The 18,226-nt window shown below is 40.7% G+C and overlaps 1 protein-coding gene across 2 annotated transcripts in view; it reads left to right on the top strand.

Moving 5' to 3' along the window:
- The window catches only part of HEATR1 (HEAT repeat containing 1), a 58,034-nt gene extending 39,847 nt beyond the window's left edge, over positions 1-18,187 (top strand). For both annotated transcript variants that reach the window (XM_007989883.3, XM_007989884.3), the window contains exons 30-45: positions 326-556; positions 1,153-1,279; positions 2,521-2,681; positions 6,943-6,989; positions 8,349-8,472; positions 9,049-9,189; positions 9,635-9,927; positions 10,812-10,962; positions 12,595-12,756; positions 12,923-13,057; positions 13,211-13,315; positions 13,402-13,570; positions 14,111-14,265; positions 15,146-15,304; positions 16,758-16,866; positions 17,872-18,187. In XM_007989883.3, coding sequence (XP_007988074.3) covers positions 326-556; positions 1,153-1,279; positions 2,521-2,681; positions 6,943-6,989; positions 8,349-8,472; positions 9,049-9,189; positions 9,635-9,927; positions 10,812-10,962; positions 12,595-12,756; positions 12,923-13,057; positions 13,211-13,315; positions 13,402-13,570; positions 14,111-14,265; positions 15,146-15,304; positions 16,758-16,866; positions 17,872-17,960 — 2,358 coding nt within the window. In that variant the 3' untranslated portion in view covers positions 17,961-18,187. The remainder of the gene's footprint in view (positions 1-325; positions 557-1,152; positions 1,280-2,520; positions 2,682-6,942; positions 6,990-8,348; positions 8,473-9,048; positions 9,190-9,634; positions 9,928-10,811; positions 10,963-12,594; positions 12,757-12,922; positions 13,058-13,210; positions 13,316-13,401; positions 13,571-14,110; positions 14,266-15,145; positions 15,305-16,757; positions 16,867-17,871) is intronic.
- The last annotated feature ends 39 nt before the right edge of the window (positions 18,188-18,226 follow it).

The following is an 18,226-nucleotide window of genomic DNA, read 5'->3' as shown; positions in this document are numbered from 1 at the left end:
AGATCAGCCTGGTCAACATAGCAAAAGCCCGTCTCTACAAAAATTTTTAAAAAGTGGTGGCGAGGGTTCTGGGATGTCCCAGCTTCTTGGGAAGCTGGGGTAGGAGGATCGCTTTGAGCTTAGGAGATCCAGGCTACGGTGAGATATGGTCACGCCACTGCCCTTCATCTTGGGCCACGGAGAAAGACCCTGTCTCTAAAAAAATAAATAAAATTCTTCTGGTAACTTCTTGGGGCCCATCTAAAAGCCTTATCTTTTCCACCTAAAGCTTGTTTTGTGGAAGATTACTTGCACCTACTTACTGTCTCTGCTTGCTGTTTTGCAGTCTGACAGTGGAGATTCTATAGAAGTTTCAAGAAACGTTGAAGAGATCGTGGTAAAAATCATTAGTGTATTTGTGGATGCACTTCCACACGTCCCGGAGCACAGGCGCCTGCCCATCCTTGTTCAGCTTGTTGATACACTGGGTGCAGAGAAATTCCTCTGGGTTCTCCTCATCTTGCTTTTTGAACAGTATGTCACAAAAACAGTGCTGGCGGCTGCCTATGGAGAAAAGGTCAGAACCTAGGGTGGGAAGATAAGGAAAATGGTGATTTACACAGATTTTATGTTATTGTCCAGTTTAAACATGGGGCTGGTGATGCCTAATGTGTGTTATTTAGAACCTTTTTGCTCAGAACCTTTTTTAAAAAGGTTTTTGGCATTTAAAAGAATATCATTCAGAGCCCATAGCACTCTGAATATCCTCAGTTGCAGCAAAACATCTGAGGGGGAATTAGCTTTTCTGAGAAACAGATCTGGTGCCATGCAGGTGGTTCCATTTTAAGCCCAGGAGAGTATGGCTGATGAGTAATGAAACAGTGTCTCTTCAAAGTGGTTTTGAAGGCAGTTTGTGGGGAAATAGAGGAGCCTCCGTGTCCCTGAAGTTAGCAAGACACAAACACCGGTGATTGTTTGGAAAAGCCCTGTTTGGATAAGTCAAGGACCATTTTTAAATGACTTCTTAGACATGGGATCTGGGAGTAGATCTCGACCTACTCTAAATAAAGTAGTATACTCTTTTCTGCTAGAAATCCTAATGCACATTATCCTGAAATTATGCCTTCACAATTCCTAAGTACAGATTTATTACTTTTTTCTCTTTCTACACAGGATGCTATTTTAGAAGCAGACACTGAATTTTGGTTTTCAGTCTGTTGTGAGTTTAGTGTCCAGCATCAGATACAAAGCTTGATGAATATCCTCCAGTACTTACTAAAGCTGCCAGAGGAAAAAGAAGGTAAGTGTAGATCGGGTGTCACTTACCGTTCAATCTGAAAGCTAAGGAGAAACACAAGAGAATGTAGGTTATCCTTAGTACATCTTCAGAAGGATTTTTAAAGTAAGTTAATCATTTTAATTTGATTGTGTACTTTCTTGAATCCTTATGGAAAATAGTCGGAATTCCATTTGCCATTCCTCACACATTGTCTTTTATACCTCTGTGCCCTGTGCTGACATCTTGGCTGTGGAATGTTACTGGTATCCAGGATGAGTTAGGTTCAAATGACAGTAAATGATCAGGACCTCGTTAGCTGTCTCTCAGCTTCTCATTAAAATATCTGAAGACATTTACATGAAAAGAAGAAAAGTAGGTACCACAGGAGGAGTGGCAGCAAAATATTAAAATTGTACCATACAGCAGAGCCTTGAAGAAAATCCCACTAACCGCAGCACCACTGAGGCTGGCTTAGGAAAGGGTTGATGAAGCCAGGTGTGATGGCATCAGCCTGTGGTCCCAGCTACCCAGGAGAGTGAGACAGGAGGATTACTTTAGCCCAGTTCAAGACCAGCCTTAGCAACATAGTAAGACCCCATCTCTAAAAATGTTTTTTTCATTAAGAAAGGGTTGACATGTTGAAAGTTCTTAGTTTTCTGCTCTTCGAAGCAGAACAACAAGGCACGTTAGAAAGAAGGTACTCTAAGAGCTCCGCAGAGACTGTTTTCTGCATGGCCAGCCATTGGCCCTGTCATCCCTGTTTGGCCGGGCAGTGACTTGTCCTATCCTGCAGTCAGCTCAGGTTTGGCAGGGACAGACACGGGAGGTCCCTGGAGAGTATGTGGTGATGTGGGTAAGGAAGTGTCTTAGCAGTAAGTCATTCTGTAGGATAGTGGTTTTTAACACTGCACTGCCAACCCCATTTACATTAGATACATTTAATAAAGACCTCTACATCTGCAGTTGGAAGTTCGAAGACTCCTTCTGTGATATAGTCTTCTTCCATTTGATTGTCCACTTTACCTGTTTTGGTTTTTGTCTTAAACACTCGCTTCTCAGGGCCATTGGATACTTTCTTGGCAAATATACTCACGTTTTTCACTAATTTAGAAGAGGAGAAACTGGATGTAATAGATGAACAAATTTCTCTGTGAAAATGTTATCCCATTAACCATCCTTTACTTGAAAGGTCATATCTATTAATTCTGTATGAAGGATTTGGGTGAAAGTGAGTTGGGTCACTTGTTTTGTTGCTGTTTCAGAAACCATTTCCAAAGCAGTGTCTAATAAGAGTGAATCACAAGAAGAAATGCTACAGATTTTTAATGTAGAGACTCACACTAGCAAGCAACTGCGACATTTTAAATTTTTGTCAGTGTCCTTCATGTCTCAGCTCCTGTCTTCCAATAATTTTCTGAAAAAGGTAATATGTTCTTTAAATGTGTTTATAAAAAGGTAATTCTGCTGTTTCCAAGGGAACTGTGTTTTCAGTTAGTAGAAGTAGCTTGGTAAATGGCTTATGAAAATGTGAGGCATGCCTTTAAAGATAATAGAAAAAAAAGTACATTTCACTCTGAAAAACTGTTCGTCACGATCTACTGAGATTGAACATAATGTAAACTCTATGTTCAGTGGTTTCATTCTTAAGTGTTGTGTACCCACCAGAAGTATATGAACATGTACACCAAAAAAACTACAAGAATGTTTATAATATTCATAACATTCTTCGTGGTAGCACAAAGCTAGTAACAACTCAAATGTCTACCAGCAGAGTAGATAAATTGCCTGTGTTTTATTTTATTTTTTGAGACGGGTCTCACTCTGTGTCCCAGGCTGAAGTGCGGCAGAGTCATCCTGGCTCACTGCACCCTGGAACTCCTGGGCTCAAGCAGTCCTCTTGCCTCAGCCTCCCAAGTAGCTGGGACTATAGGCGTGTGCCACCTACGTCTGGCTAATTTTAAAACTTTTTTTTATAGAGACGAGTTCTCGCTATATTGTCCAGGCTGATGTCAAATTCCTGGCCTCAAGCGATCCTCCTACCTCAGACTCCCATAGTGCTAGGATTGCAGGCATGAGCCACCATGCCGAGCCTTTCTTTACCTGGATATAGTGAGTTCTGCATGTATGATTTGTGTACATCTCTGTTTTTGTATTAAACTTGTTTAAACAATGAGAGAAAAGGAAGGAAAGAAAGGAATATCATGACCAGGAATATAAAAATGGTTTGACATTAGAGTACTGCAAGGTACATTAAGTCCTATAATGCATTAACAGATGAAGAAGGGAAAACGTGATCATTTTACATTTTACAGTAAAATAATTCAGCAGATTCAATACTCATTCACAACTTAAGGAAATCCTCTCAGCAGTGCAGGATAGATGGGAATTACTCTGGCCTAATAAAGGTGACAGTCTGAAGCTTGCGGTTTATATCATACCTAATGATGAAATATTAATGGTGTGCCTGCTGCAGTCAGGGACAAGAATGCCCCCTGTCATTGTTTCTATTCAGGGAAAGAAATGAAGTGTAAGAAACAGGAAAGAGGAGAATCAGCAATTAGAACTCATAATGAGTTCATAAGCTTGCTTGAGATCAGTGTAGACACTATCTAGAGATAAGTATAGGTCGTGATCTGTATCAAGTAAGCTGGCTGAACTAATTAGTCTCACACACCGTTACTAATATTATTCCTCAAATTAGAAAACAGAGTAGATAAAAAAGATTTCCTGTATAATAAAAACATAAAAAAACGTAAACTTATAAGGTACCAAGAACAAGCCTGACAAAAATATGTGCACAAATATTATGGAGGAATGTCCGAGATATGAAGGGACACAGAAGAAAACTTGGAAGAAATGGAAAGAGAGACACTGTTTACGCATAAGAAGCCTCGCTATTTAAAGATGGCAGATCTGCCCAGATTAGTCTAGAAACTTAATGTGCTTTTTCAATTATATCATTTTAAGAAATTATATTGATACATTGATACCAAACTGTAAGGGGCCAAGGACAGGGGTATGGTGCAGGAGTACCATCTGATACCATACCATACCATCTGATACCATACCATACCATCTGATACCATACCATACATCTGATACCATACTATACCATCTGATATTATACCATACCATCTGATACCATACCATACCATCGGATACCATACCATACATCTGATACCATACCATACCATCTGATACCATACTATACCATCTGATACCATACCATACCATCTGATACCATACCATACCATCTGATACCATACCATACATCTGATACCATACTATACCATCTGATATTATACCATACCATCTGATACCATACCATACCATCGGATACCATACCATACATCTGATACCATACCATACCATCGGATACCATACCATACCATCTGATACCATACCATACCATCTGATACCATACTATACCATCTGATACCATACTATACATCTGATACCATACTATACCATCTGATACCATACCATACATCTGATACCATACCATACCATCTGATACCATACCATACGTCTGATACCATACCATACCATCTGATACCATACTATACATCTGATACCACACCATACCATCTGATATACCACACCATACCATCTGATACCATACCATACATCTGATACCGTACCATACATCTGATACCATACTATACCTGATACCATACCATACCATCTGATACCATACCATACCATCTGATACCATACCATACATCTGATACCATACCATACCATCTGATACCGTACCATACCATCTGATACCGTACCATACATCTGATACTGTACTATACCATCTGATACCATACCATCCATCTGGTACCATACCATACCATCTGATACCATACCATACATCTGATACCATACCATACCATCTGATACCATACCATACCATCTGATACCATACCATACATCTGATACCATACCATACCATCTGATACCGTACCATACCATCTGATACCGTACCATACATCTGATACCGTACTATACCATCTGATACCATACCATCCATCTGGTACCATACTATACCATCTGGTACCATACTATACCATCTGGTACCATACTATACCATCTGGTACCATACCATCTGATACCATACCATACCATCTGATACCATACCATACCATCTGATACTGTACCATACATCTGATACCGTACCATACCATCTGATACCGTACCGTACCATCTGATACCGTACCATACCTCTGATACCGTACCATACCGTCTGATACCGTACCATACCATCTGATACCGTACCATACCGTCTGATACCGTACCATACATCTGATACCGTACTATACTGTCTGATACCGTACCATACCGTCTGGTACCGTACCATACCGTCTGGTACCGTACCATACCATCTGATGATGGACCAATGCGACTGAACAGTACGCCCAGAAACACATGCAGGCATAGGTAAGAAGTGCAGTAGGTGGTTTTACAAAGCAGTTGGGGGAGAGAATGGTTGAAGTGCTGGCCCTGGCATGATTTGTTTTCCATTTGGGGAAAAGTCTGATGTCACACCTTATAGAAAAGACAACTTTAGTCAGAGTAAAACTTCATTGTGAAAAACAACAGTTCAGATGTTTAGAAGAAAATCAAGGAGAACATGATCGTGACTGGAGGATAGAAAAGAATTTCTTTAAAATTTTGATTCACTAGAAAGCCACAGCCTAAGAGAAGATTATTGCTCTGCATAAATCAAAAAACATCAGTTTCCATGAGAACAACTGGCAAAGAATATGAATTCACTGAAGAGGGATCACAAATGGCCAATTAATGTACAATGTCATTTAGCCTCTCCAGTAAGCAGGAAATATGATTAAATGTGATACTCATCAAATTGGCAAAACTGTTGAAGTTGTTGATCCCAGGGAGTGGGTAGGTAGTGGCAGACAGCGTGATTGTTCCAACCACTTTGGAAAGCAGTTGGCAGGATCCCATGAGGTTGAAAGTTCTGGTAATTCCTACGATCTGGTCATTCCTTTCCTTAGGCATAGATGCTGTAAAAACTTGCCTAGATGCTCAAAGGGACATAAAAATGTTCTTCTCTAGCATTACTAATAAAAGGGGAAAAAAAGGGACATAAACTGAACATCTGGCAACAGAGGCAAATGGATAGATAAGTTGTATTTATAGAGGAATATCGTATGCAGTTAAAATGAATGAACTAGAACATAAGTCACCATGCATAGATCTCAAAAATATGTTTCCAGAAAAACATGTTGTTCCATGATATGTACTGTTTGAAACATTTGGTAGCAGATTTGGGATGATGGTTGTGTTTGTGGGACTTGGGTAATGGGAGAATAGGACCAAGGAGCAGTACTTGGGGGATTCCAGCTGAAATCTGTAATGTTTAACTTCTCAACCAATGATATGCGCGCTCACCAGATCGGCATGTCATAGAATTTGGTAGCAGTAAATCAGTGTTGATTGCTGTATTTTTCTGAACCATTGTAGTACTTTTTAGATACTACCACTAGAATGTAATTAAATTAAGATAAATAGAGTTACTACAGTATAATGAGGATGATATGAACCTGATTAAATTGTAATGTCAGAAAAAGTTGCTATGGAAAGTTTGAGTGAATGGTCCAAGTTTCATTGAACTGACTTGAAATGACTTTTATTATCAACTTTTATATTCTAATGACATCTTCTTTAAAAATTAGGTAGTTGAGAGTGGTGGTCCTGAGATTTTAAAAGGCCTTGAAGAGAGGTATGTTTACTTTTCTTTTTTTGCTTTTTATTTGGAAATAACTTCAAACTTATAGAAAACCTGGAAAAATAGTACAGAAAATTCATATACTCTTTACAACCAGGTTCACTTTTGCCACATTTACCTTAGTGTTCTTGCTACGTAGGGTTTTTTTCTCTGAGCCATGTGAAGGTAAGTCATATATATTATGTCTCTAAGAACAAGAGATGTTCTTATAAAACCACAGTACATTGATCAAATTCAGAAAATTTAACATTGGCCCAATCCAGTGATGTAATCTACAGTTCCTATTCCAGTCTCCCGAATTATCCCAGCACTGTCCTTTACAGCGCATGCGTTTCTGCTTCACAATCCATGTCAAGTTTCGGTATCGTATTGAGTTGCCATATCTGTTTAGTGTCTTTTCATCTGGCCCTGATTTCTGTGGGCTCATGAATTCTTTATTCCGTGGATTATAATCCGTATGTTGCCATTATATATTTGGGTGCAGGAATTTTCCTTTCACTCCCATGTCCTCGGAGGGGGTGCCTCCTGGCCTTGCTGTGTACCTCCTTTTCAGATGCAGGGCGTTCCCAGGGCCACTGTCCTGCCCTGTCTGCTGGAAAGTGCCTGCCCTGTAGTCAGGATTGTGAGCTGCTGAGCTCCAGTCCTGTGGGCCGACTTTTAGCGCTATGTGTAGGACTTTCGTTTTTGGAGCTGATTTTGTCTGAGCCCCCTTCTCCCCTCCTCTGCTGTACTGTGTCAACTTCTGTCTCCACTCTTCCCTCTAGCTCCCACCTCAGGCTGGCAGCAGTAGGGGGATCTCCAGTGGTAGTTTTGTTGGAATTTGATGTGTGCTTTTCTAATTACAGGTTATTTGAAGTTTATAGTCTTTTTTTTTTTTTTTTTGGTCTCCTAATAATGTGAAAGAAGTGGGTTATATGTTCATTTGTATTAATATTTCTCTTTATACAAATGGTGTATGCGTGTGTGTGCATGTGTGTGTGTGCGCACACCTGCCATTAACCTAGGGCCATAATTCCCTGAACACCCCACTTGGACAGCACAGTGAGACCCACTGAGCATGAGCTAGATATGAGTGAGTTCCTTAAACGCTTTCAGCATCTGTTGTTTATTCCTCACCTCGCAGAGTCTGAGCGAGGACGATGCTTCTGCACAGAAGTGCCTAGTTACTTCTTGATGATCTCTGTCTATGGCAGTAATCCCTCATTTCCTTTCTTTCCGAGTAGTTTTTGAAATAATTTAGTACAGAATTATTTAATTGGTCTTTCTACTTGAAACATTTAGCATGAGATAGACATGAGCGAGTTCTCTGAATGCCTTCAGCTGCTGTTTGCTGAGCGAGGCTCTGTGTTTCAGGTTGCTGGAGACTGTTCTCGGCTATATCAATGCTGTTGCACAGTCCATGGAAAGGAACGCAGACAAACTCACTGTGAAGTTCTGGCGTGCGCTCCTTAGTAAAGCTTACGACCTGTTAGACAAGGTAGGTTTTCATTTCTCCCTGGAATTAATTGTTTTGTTGCTGTTTTTTGTATTACTGTGAAATCATTTAAAGTTTTTAAGAAAAAACTTAGCAATTCCTTTTATGAATATAACGAAGCTCAGATTTTTCTTAGAAAATAATCTCTTGATGACTAGAAATAAATTTGTCTGGAAAAAATTGTTTCCCTACCAGTTATGAGAATATGTACCTCATATATTTTAAAAATTAAGTCATGTAATATATAATGTTCTACTTTATTCAAGTGGAACACAATAAAAATATGAAATATGTTACATACATATCACTGGCCTTGAAATTAGAATTGCTAACTCAAATCTAGCTAAATGATTTAGCTTCATGCCTTTGACACTTCCTCCTGACATCAAGCTTTTGTTTTGTTTGATAATATGTGGTTAGTAATGCCTACCTGAAAGGTTACTTTAAGAATTAAATAAGAAAATGTGTGTGAAAGTGCCTGGTGCCTGGAGGTGTGCAATGGACAACAGTCTGTCTTAACTGAAGTTGATCTTTTTTTTATTTTTTTTTTCTTATGTTAAATATAAAACTTCTCTTTAGGTCAATGCCTTGCTGCCCACAGAGACATTCATTCCTGTGATCAGAGGGCTGGTGGGCAATCGCCTGCCATCTGTTCGGCGGAAAGCGCTGGACCTTTTGAATAACAAGCTACAACAGAATATATCCTGGAAGAAGACAATAGTGAGTGAAGACCCAGGACACACCCATTTACTTTGCTTTATCAAGGAGCTGCATTTAACTCCCTTCAGTTTCTCTAGTGGTACAATTTCAGATTGAAGTATATTATTATCTGAATATAATACCATGACATGTTTTAAAATGTGATGTTAATTCTAATGGGAATACGTGTGTGTTGTAAGAGCTCTTAGAATGAAATTTCAGCCTAGTAGAATTCTTACTACACAGCTTACGTGGCCTTAGCCTTAGCATAATTCTAAGTCCCTTTTACTCCAAATTGTCTACATGAAAAACTGGTTAGAACATGCATTTTGCTTACCATGACTGTGTGACTCAGGACCCCCGAGTCTGATTTCCATTTGGACAGTCTCAAGCTGTGACAATGGGAAAAATGGACAAACATTTTTTGCAGCTTTAATGATTTGGGGATTCTGGCTGTCCCCTTCAGGTTACCCGTTTCCTAAAACTGGTTCCAGACCTTTTGGCCATTGTGCAGCGTAAGAAAAAGGAAGGGGAAGAAGAACAAGCAATCAACAGGCAGACAGCATTGTATACCTTAAAGCTTTTATGCAAGAATTTTGGTGCAGAAAATCCAGATCCTTTTGTCCCAGTGCTGAGCACTGCTGTGAAACTGATTGCTCCAGAGAGAAAGGAGGAGAAGAACGTCTTGGGAAGCGCGCTGCTGTGCGTAGCAGAGGTGACCTCCACCCTGGAGGCGCTGGCCATCCCCCAGCTTCCCAGGTATGGGCCAGAGACTTAAACAGGAGCTGTTACCGCCTGGCACACACTGAAAAATAACACCTTGGTGTCTTTTTTCTTTCTCCTCTGAGTAGACGTTGCTTAAAATTGGATTTGTTAAAGAATTGATCTTGCAGGGTGTGGTGGCTCAAGGCTGTGATCCCAGCACTTTGGGAGGCCAAGGCAGGGAGACCGTTTGAGCCCAGGAGTGTGATGCTATAGTAAGCTATGACTGCACCACTACACTGTAGCCTGGGCAACAGAGTGAGACCCTGTCTCTTAAAAAAATAATAAAAATAATTAATCTTCAAACGGAAAGACAGCCTTCCCATTATCTTCAGATGCACTGCTTTGTGATGTTAATCGTCCCCCATTCTTCCTTCCTTTTATCTAGCATAGTCAAAAAGCAATGGGTGAACGTTCTCGGCAGAGGCGCCCACCCAGTTAGGCAAGGCCAAAGCTGCCTTCTGTTGCCAAATTTGGAAGTTAGAAGCTCCTGGCTGCGGTAGTTCCTTACTGTACACAGCCAGTATGTTCCTTAACCTGTTAGAGCTTTACTGTCTGTAAAACAGAGACAGTATCTACCTCATAGGATTTCTGTAGGGCAGTGCTTGCAAGGAGTTTTGCATAGTGCCTGAAACATAGTAAGTGTTCAGTTAATGAAAGCCATTGTTAATTTTTAAATTACTGTTGTGTCCGTACTGTTGGCCCTGGGAGATCTCTTGTGCTTAGCCACATAAAATGTGTAGACAGCGCTTTTTAGGCTGTGAGGTAGATAGAGATATGAGGGAACAGGCAGTTTGTTGTTGTTTTCCCAATGCCTCTGCTGCATTCCCTAGCCTCCGTTTCTGCTTTCAGTTCCTCTAAAGCTCTTACTCCGTTTCTAGCCTAATGCCCTCGTTACTGACAACAATGAAGAACACCAGCGAGCTGGTCTCCAGCGAGGTCTACCTGCTCAGTGCCTTGGCCGCCCTGCAGAAGGTTGTGGAGACTCTCCCGCACTTCATCAGCCCCTACCTGGAAGGCATTCTCTCCCAGGTGAGCCACGATGACCCTGACCGCTACGCAGGGTGGGTGGGGCAAGTAAAAGATCACAGATTTCGTGGTTGTTTTTTCTTTAAGGGTTAGTTTCTGTTTGACAGAAAGGAGTCTTATTTCTGAAGAGATGTGCTTGCTTTTATTAAATGTGGATTTTTTTCTCTTCCATCCTCCTTGCCGCTTAATCTTGAAATTGATATGGGGGTCACTTTTTAGTGAGGCGCTTCTCTTCTTTAATTGTGCGAAATGTATTCTGGTTTTTTTTTCTTCTGTGAGATATTTGGAGTTGGGCTGATAGAGCCGCCTTTTATTACTTGTGGAAATTGGTGGGCCCTGTTTCTACTGTGATGAAGGGGTGGCCTGCCCCTCCACACCTGTGGGCGTTTCTTGTTAGGTGGAACGAGAGACTTGAGAAAAGAAATGAGACACAGAGACAAAGTATAGAGAAAGAAAAAGTGGGCCCAGGGGACCCGCGCTCAGCATACAGAGGACCCACGCCGGCACCGGTCTCTGAGTTCCCCTAGTATTTATTGATGATTATCTTTACCATCTTAAAGATAAGGGAGTGGCAGGACAATAGGATCATTTTAGGGAGAAAATTAGCAGTAAGACATATGGACAAAGATCTCTGTGACATGAATAAGTTCAAAGGAAAATGCTGTGCCTTGATATGCATATGTAAACATCTCCACAAACCTCTTAGCAGCATTGCGCCAGCAAGTCCCACCTTATGCCATAAGGCGGTTTTCTCCTATCTCAGTAAACAGAGCATACAATCGGGTCTCACACCGAGATGTTCCATTGCCCAGGACGGGCAGGATTTTTAACCAGCAAGCTGCCTTCAGGCACTTGTTTAACAAAGACACATCCTGCACAGCCCAAAATCCATTAAACCTTGAGTCACCACAGCACATGTCTCTTGCAAGGACCAGGTTGGGGGTAGGGTCACAGATTAACAGCATCTCAAATACAGAACAAATGGAGTCTCTTATGTCTACTTCTTTCTGTATAGACACAGTAACAGGCTGATCTCTCTCTCTTTTCCCCACACTGTGAGAGGTTTAATCCGAAGGCATCTTGCAAAGCAGAATTTTTGTATTGCGGGTCAGCAGTTTCCTGTCAACACGCTAGGGGCCAGTGGTATTTCTGATTGAAAATGCTCAAGAATGTTGAGCCCTGGCTGTTCCATTGTGTTGATCGTTTGCCATTTACAAGGTTAGGAGCCTTCATTACCATGGGCAAATGATTAAACCGGTTCACATACACCACAGCCAGGGCTTACAAGTAACCTTCTCAGCCTGTGCTCTGAGGAGCTTTCTTGGTTTTTTAGCAACTTGACTCTTGCCATGGTCTCTTGCATTCCTGTCCTCTAACGAAATCATCTGTCTGGGTGCTCTGTGTGCGTCTGCCTCTACCACTGGCCTTCGTCCCTGATCGCAAGTTGGGCAAGAGGTATCTGCCCAGTTTTATCCACTGATGTTTAGGGCTGGCTTTAAAAGGAACACTGAGTGTAGTGAAAAGGTGCTAAGCATTTTCGAAACACTAGTACATCATCATGAAGCCTTTCTCTAAGTGTGTGTTTGTCAGTGAGGATCTGCAATGGCCCTGATCACTTTTTTTATATTCCTGTAGGTGATTCACTTGGAGAAAATCACTAGTGAAGTGGGTTCTGCCTCCTCACAGGCTAATATCCGTCTCACATCTCTGAAAAAGACACTGGCTACCACACTCGCACCCCGAGTCCTGTTGCCCGCCATCAGAAAAACTTACAAGCAGATCGAGAAGAACTGGAAGGTTAGATCATATTGGGTATTAAGACTTTGGAGAAGGGAGAGGTGGTACTGAAATGTGTAAACTTTGACTTAAAGAAGAATATGTTTATTTAATTTTGAAAAATGCACATTGCTGAACTCTAGGAATCATTTGAAAATGGCACATCTCTTTACTGTGTTATTGGTAGAATCACATGGGTCCGTTTATGAGCATCTTGCAGGAGCATATTGGGGTGATGAAGAAGGAAGAGCTCACCTCCCATCAGTCTCAGCTAACCGCCTTTTTCCTGGAGGCCCTGGACTTCCGAGCCCAGCACTCTGAGGTAAGCTCAGGTTCACTCCTCCAAATCCTAAAGTTGTTATCCACCTATTGAAGAGTCCAAGGACAATCTGTCTAGCTGTGTAACAGTGGTACTTGCCAACATAATTTACAGTTAGATATCAGCACTCTAATAAATGGGCTCTTCTGTTTTCAGAACGATCTGGAGGAAGTTGGAAAAACAGAAAATTGTATCATTGACTGTCTAGTAGCCATGGTTGTCAAGCTTTCCGAGGTCACATTCCGACCCCTGTTCTTCAAGGTGATGCTTTCTTCCTCTTCCTCTCTTTTGTGCTCAGATTTAAGTGACAAGATGTTGAAGAAACTAATACTATCTTATCCTTTTAGCTGTTTGATTGGGCTAAAACAGAAGATGCCCCAAAGGACAGGTTGTTGACATTTTACAACTTGGCAGATTGCATTGCTGAAAAGCTGAAAGGGCTTTTTACGCTGTTTGCCGGCCACTTAGTGAAGCCTTTTGCTGACACCTTGAACCAGGTGAACATCTCCAAAACAGGTGGGTAGTTGCTTCAGTTCAGTTGTCGCTCTGTGTGCCTTATACAAGGTACCAGTAAGATACAACCTAGTGCTCGGAGACAAGATTTTAAAAGTTCTTAAGTTCTAAGCTGAGGAGGGTGAATTTTTTACTTCATTGTTGTCAGACAGTGAAGTGTTGTTTTAGCATGATGAACAAATGTTATATGTCAACTCACTTGGGAGAAAGGATAAAGTAAATGGCCATTGCTGTCAGTTACTGGAAGCAACTTTAAAACATAAAAATTAAGATTCGTTTATTCTCTGATGCTAATAAATGACCCACTTGACAGCTGAGGGAATTTAACTTGCCAAACCGAGTGTTAGCATCTTAACTCTAAAAGAAGGAATCATTCTTCAAGAGACCATCCTTTTTGTGTTCTACTTTCATCCTGATGATGATTTCTAGATCATTTTAGACTCTTCTGATTATAGTTATTTTAATAGTGATTTCAGTGTAAACATTGGAGGTTAAATGGTTAAGTTCAGTGTTTTTTCATTTTTACTCTTCCCACATCTACAGATGAAGCATTTTTTGACTCTGAAAATGACCCTGAAAAGTGCTGCTTGCTGTTGCAGTTTATTTTGAACTGTTTATACAAAATCTTCCTTTTTGATACCCAGCATTTTATAAGTAAAGAGAGAGCAGAAGCCTTGATGATGCCTCTGGTGGATCAGGTAATTGAACAGAATCATCTTTCGTTACTGAGGAAGCCATCACTGTTCGAGCTTGGAGGTTTTAGATCTGCTCGAATGACAGCTTGTTAGGCTTTTTCCTTTGTAAGGTGTTTTTTTTTTTTTTTTTTTTTTTTGGTCTCATTAAATGAAATTTTTTATTTGAAAATTGTTTTTTCAAAGATATAACTTCATTGTGGAATTTGAGTTTTTTGTTTTGTTGTTTTGTTTTTTTGAGACAGGACAGGGTATTGCTCTGTCACCCAGGCTGGAGTGCAGTATGCAATCTCAGCTCACTGCACTTCCACCTCCCAGGTTCAAGCAATTCTTGTGCTTCAGCCTCCTGAATGGCTGAGATTACAGGCGCCTGCCTCCATACCTGGCTAATTTTTGTATTTTTAGTAGAGATGGGGTTTTGCCGTGTTGGCCAGGCTGGTCTCGAACTCCTGACCTCAAGTGATCTGCCCACCTTGGCCTCCCAGAGTGTTGGGATTACAGGCGTGAACCACCGTGTCTGGCCCTGAGTTGTTTTTTGGGTTGTTTGTTTAACTGCTCAAAAGAAAGACATGATATAAGGTGTCATGGTTAATGTATTCATTTGTTTTAACTGGGCCTCATTGAGAATGCGTCAGAGCATGGCTGCCCTCTGGAGGAAAGAGCTCCTCCAAGATGTTCTCCTGGAGAGAAAGGGGCGACAGTAGAGGGTATGAAACTCCATTTGAGTTCCAGAAGGCAATATATTTGCCCTAGATGGTATTAGAATAATGCCTGGTTTTTGAACCTGCTATATCATGAAAGATAGTAAACTATGTGTATGTTGGGTATTTTTTCAAACAGAAGAAAGAAATAAGACCTGTTGTTCAAAGTCTTTGTGTCTTCATAGCTGGAAAACAGGCTTGGGGGAGAAGAGAAATTCCAGGAACGGGTGACAAAGCAGCTGATACCGTGCATCGCGCAGTTTTCGGTGGCCATGGCGGATGACTCTCTCTGGAAACCACTGAACTACCAGATTCTGCTAAAGACCAGAGATGCCTCGCCTAAGGTTAGGAACTGGGTGACAAGTACTGACACACTGCATGGCCTAAACAGCCTGCAGGTGGTCACAGATGCAGGCCCCTGGTAAACCGGCAGGAAAGAACATTGCTATTTGTCATCCAGTACCAGAGGTCCGGTCTTTTGTATTAGGCAGAAATTTGTGCCTAAGAAAATTTTGGTTTTTACTTATAGGCTATTTGTAAAGAATAGCAATGCCCTTATCCCCACCCCAATGGTGCATTGGGCAGAAGTACTAAAATACTTTCTAAATACTTTTAAATAACAAAGACTTGAAGTAATTCCTTTTTAAGTGCCATTGAAATGTCATTGTGCTCCAGAGAGAGATGCATTGAATTTGTCCACAGAATAGTCTTTTGAGTTAGCGCAATACCTTCTATTGTTTATAGATACTAGGTTTATGATCTTGTTGAGTAAGTGGTGGCAGTGGAAACAAAATATGGGTGGGTAGGTTGAGTGTAAGTCAAAATTCCACACCCAAGTGTCACAAATTTCAAACTGTTTTTGCAATGAGTCGCCATTTCTCAAGCTAATGACTGTATTAGAACCTTACTGGATATAACAGCCCAAAGCAGAATTTTATTAAGAGGATTTATTAGTTCAAATTCTTTATTAGGATGTGCTAACAATGAGACTATTTTCATGAACCCCCACGTTTTAAACCATAGGTTTTTATACAAGTAGCAGTGTCAAATTTATTGTAATATTTTGATTGCACAAATCAAGGAAATCCTGATTGAATCTAGGTAGTTACAACTGGTTTTTTAATAACTCACTTTGTACTATCCAGATATTCTTTAAAATATCCAAAATTAGAAGACCAGTAGGGCTTTTGTTTCAAAAGCTAACAATACCCAACTACTGCTTGCTTTCCTTATCATAGACAAGGCATGTGAGGAACACCCAGACATTTTTAAAGCCCCAAAACTAGGACATTGTGTCACAGAATGTTTTTTATTCAGTGCTGAGATGGGCACTTTCCCCAAGCGAGTGTCCTGGCCCCTCATACAACTATGGTGGTCACCACAGTCGAGGCTGTGGGTGGGGAGACCCGCCAGAGGCGGCTAGAGGCACTGTATTGGCAGCCTGGTGGGCTGGCGAGCTCCAGTGAAATAAAATTTGCAACACACTTGAGTTTGCATGAGGCATTTTATTTTATTGGTTTTTTTTTTCAAAGGAAGAGATTATAAAAAGACATTTCACATTAAAGATTTGCAGCTGTGGGACACGGTTTGGAAAACACTGATTTATAAGGTTATGCATATTACAAATAGCTCCCAAATGGTTAAACTGGTATTCTAAGATGAAAGCTGAATGAGGTGAATAAATGCACGTGAACTAATGTTTAGTTTAGAAAGTTAGAGTTTGTCTCAAGTCAGTACAGATCTTAAGATAATACCGTAACACTACCTTTTATTTCTTTGCTCTTTTATCCCTTTCAGGTTCGATTTGCTGCTTTGATTACTGTGTTAGCACTGGCTGAAAAACTAAAGGAGAATTATATTGTCTTGCTACCAGAATCCATTCCTTTCTTAGCAGAGTTGATGGAAGGTAATTCCCAAACTATTCCCAACTATTAAACAATTAAGGAATAATTCAGTAAAATTCTGTGAAAATGTGCCCAATGATAATGCAGATTTGGATATAACATGACTAGCAGTTGATCCAGTCCTCATACAGGCAGCTCCAGTCTCAAATACAGGCAGGCTCGAGTTCCTGTTTTGAGTTGGGTGGAGGGAGCGAGTTGTGAAGTGACCACCTCGTGATCATTTGAGAGTTCGTTTACAGTGTGATCTTCACCGTCTTTACTTTTGTGGTGTTTTGTGATCATACAAGCAGATTACAATAGTGTTTTTAATTAACCTCGTACATTTATATGATTGAAGTTTTGGTCCCCAGATGGGAGGTTATTTAATGGAAAGGCCTAGTGGCATTAAGGATGCAGTAGGATGTCCACTTTTAGTAGCAAGCGACTTTCCTTCACTACTCCATGTTAGGTGCTTTACATGGATTATTTCACTTAAAAATCACATTTTATCTCTGTTTTACAAAGGAAGAAACTAGAGGCTTAAAAGGTTTCAATTATTTGACAAAGATCACAAGCTTGTGTGACATGGGGAGCTATGACAGTTCTAGAACATAGAGTCTTAGGCCCAGGAAATAACAGTAAATGTTATTAAGGGAGGGGTGGTGGAGCAAGTAGATCAGTACTGAACTGATTCACTGCTTATCTAAGCTAAAAAAGTACATTCTCCTTTGTTTCTTAGCTCCTGGAGGGGGGAAGTGTGAGCTACTAAAGGGGTGGCATCCCTAGGAAGTTTGAGTTTTTGGGGTTCTTATTCAGCTTCCAGGGCAAGCCTGTGGGGAGGGAATGAAGGCAGAAGGAGCAGTGTGGAGGGAGGCGGTCCGTGGTGCCCCCTGCTTTGTTAATGTGCTTCATTTCACTCTTGATTGAACGATTGCCAGAGAATGTAAGACATTAAGATTCAACTAATGAGAACTGAGGCAGGCAGACGGACTCAGATTTTAATTTTGATGATTTTTTTTTTTTTTTAGATGAATGTGAAGAAGTAGAACATCAGTGCCAAAAGACTATTCAGCAACTGGAAACTGTCCTGGGAGAGCCGCTCCAGAGCTATTTCTAAGACTTTCTGTGGTGTTTCATACTCTACTCAGAGTTCTGATTTTTCATATTTTTATGTTTGGGTGTTGGGTGCCATGTTACTTTTGGTGCCTTAATACACCTACGTGGTACTTAACAAATGTTTTATCACTTCTTTACAAAATTCTCACCTGGTTTATGCTACCACATAAGCCTCTCCTGCCTATTGTATAGAGCTTCAGAAAGAGTAAATGATACATGATATTTTTATACAGACTGATGTGTGTGTTTAAACATTTATTCTCTTCC

This window comes from Chlorocebus sabaeus, chromosome 25 (assembly GCF_047675955.1).
Source record: "Chlorocebus sabaeus isolate Y175 chromosome 25, mChlSab1.0.hap1, whole genome shotgun sequence".
Lineage (NCBI taxonomy): Eukaryota > Metazoa > Chordata > Mammalia > Primates > Cercopithecidae > Chlorocebus > Chlorocebus sabaeus.
Note: the sequence above shows the minus strand (reverse complement) of the source record. Positions and strands in the feature narration are given on the sequence as shown.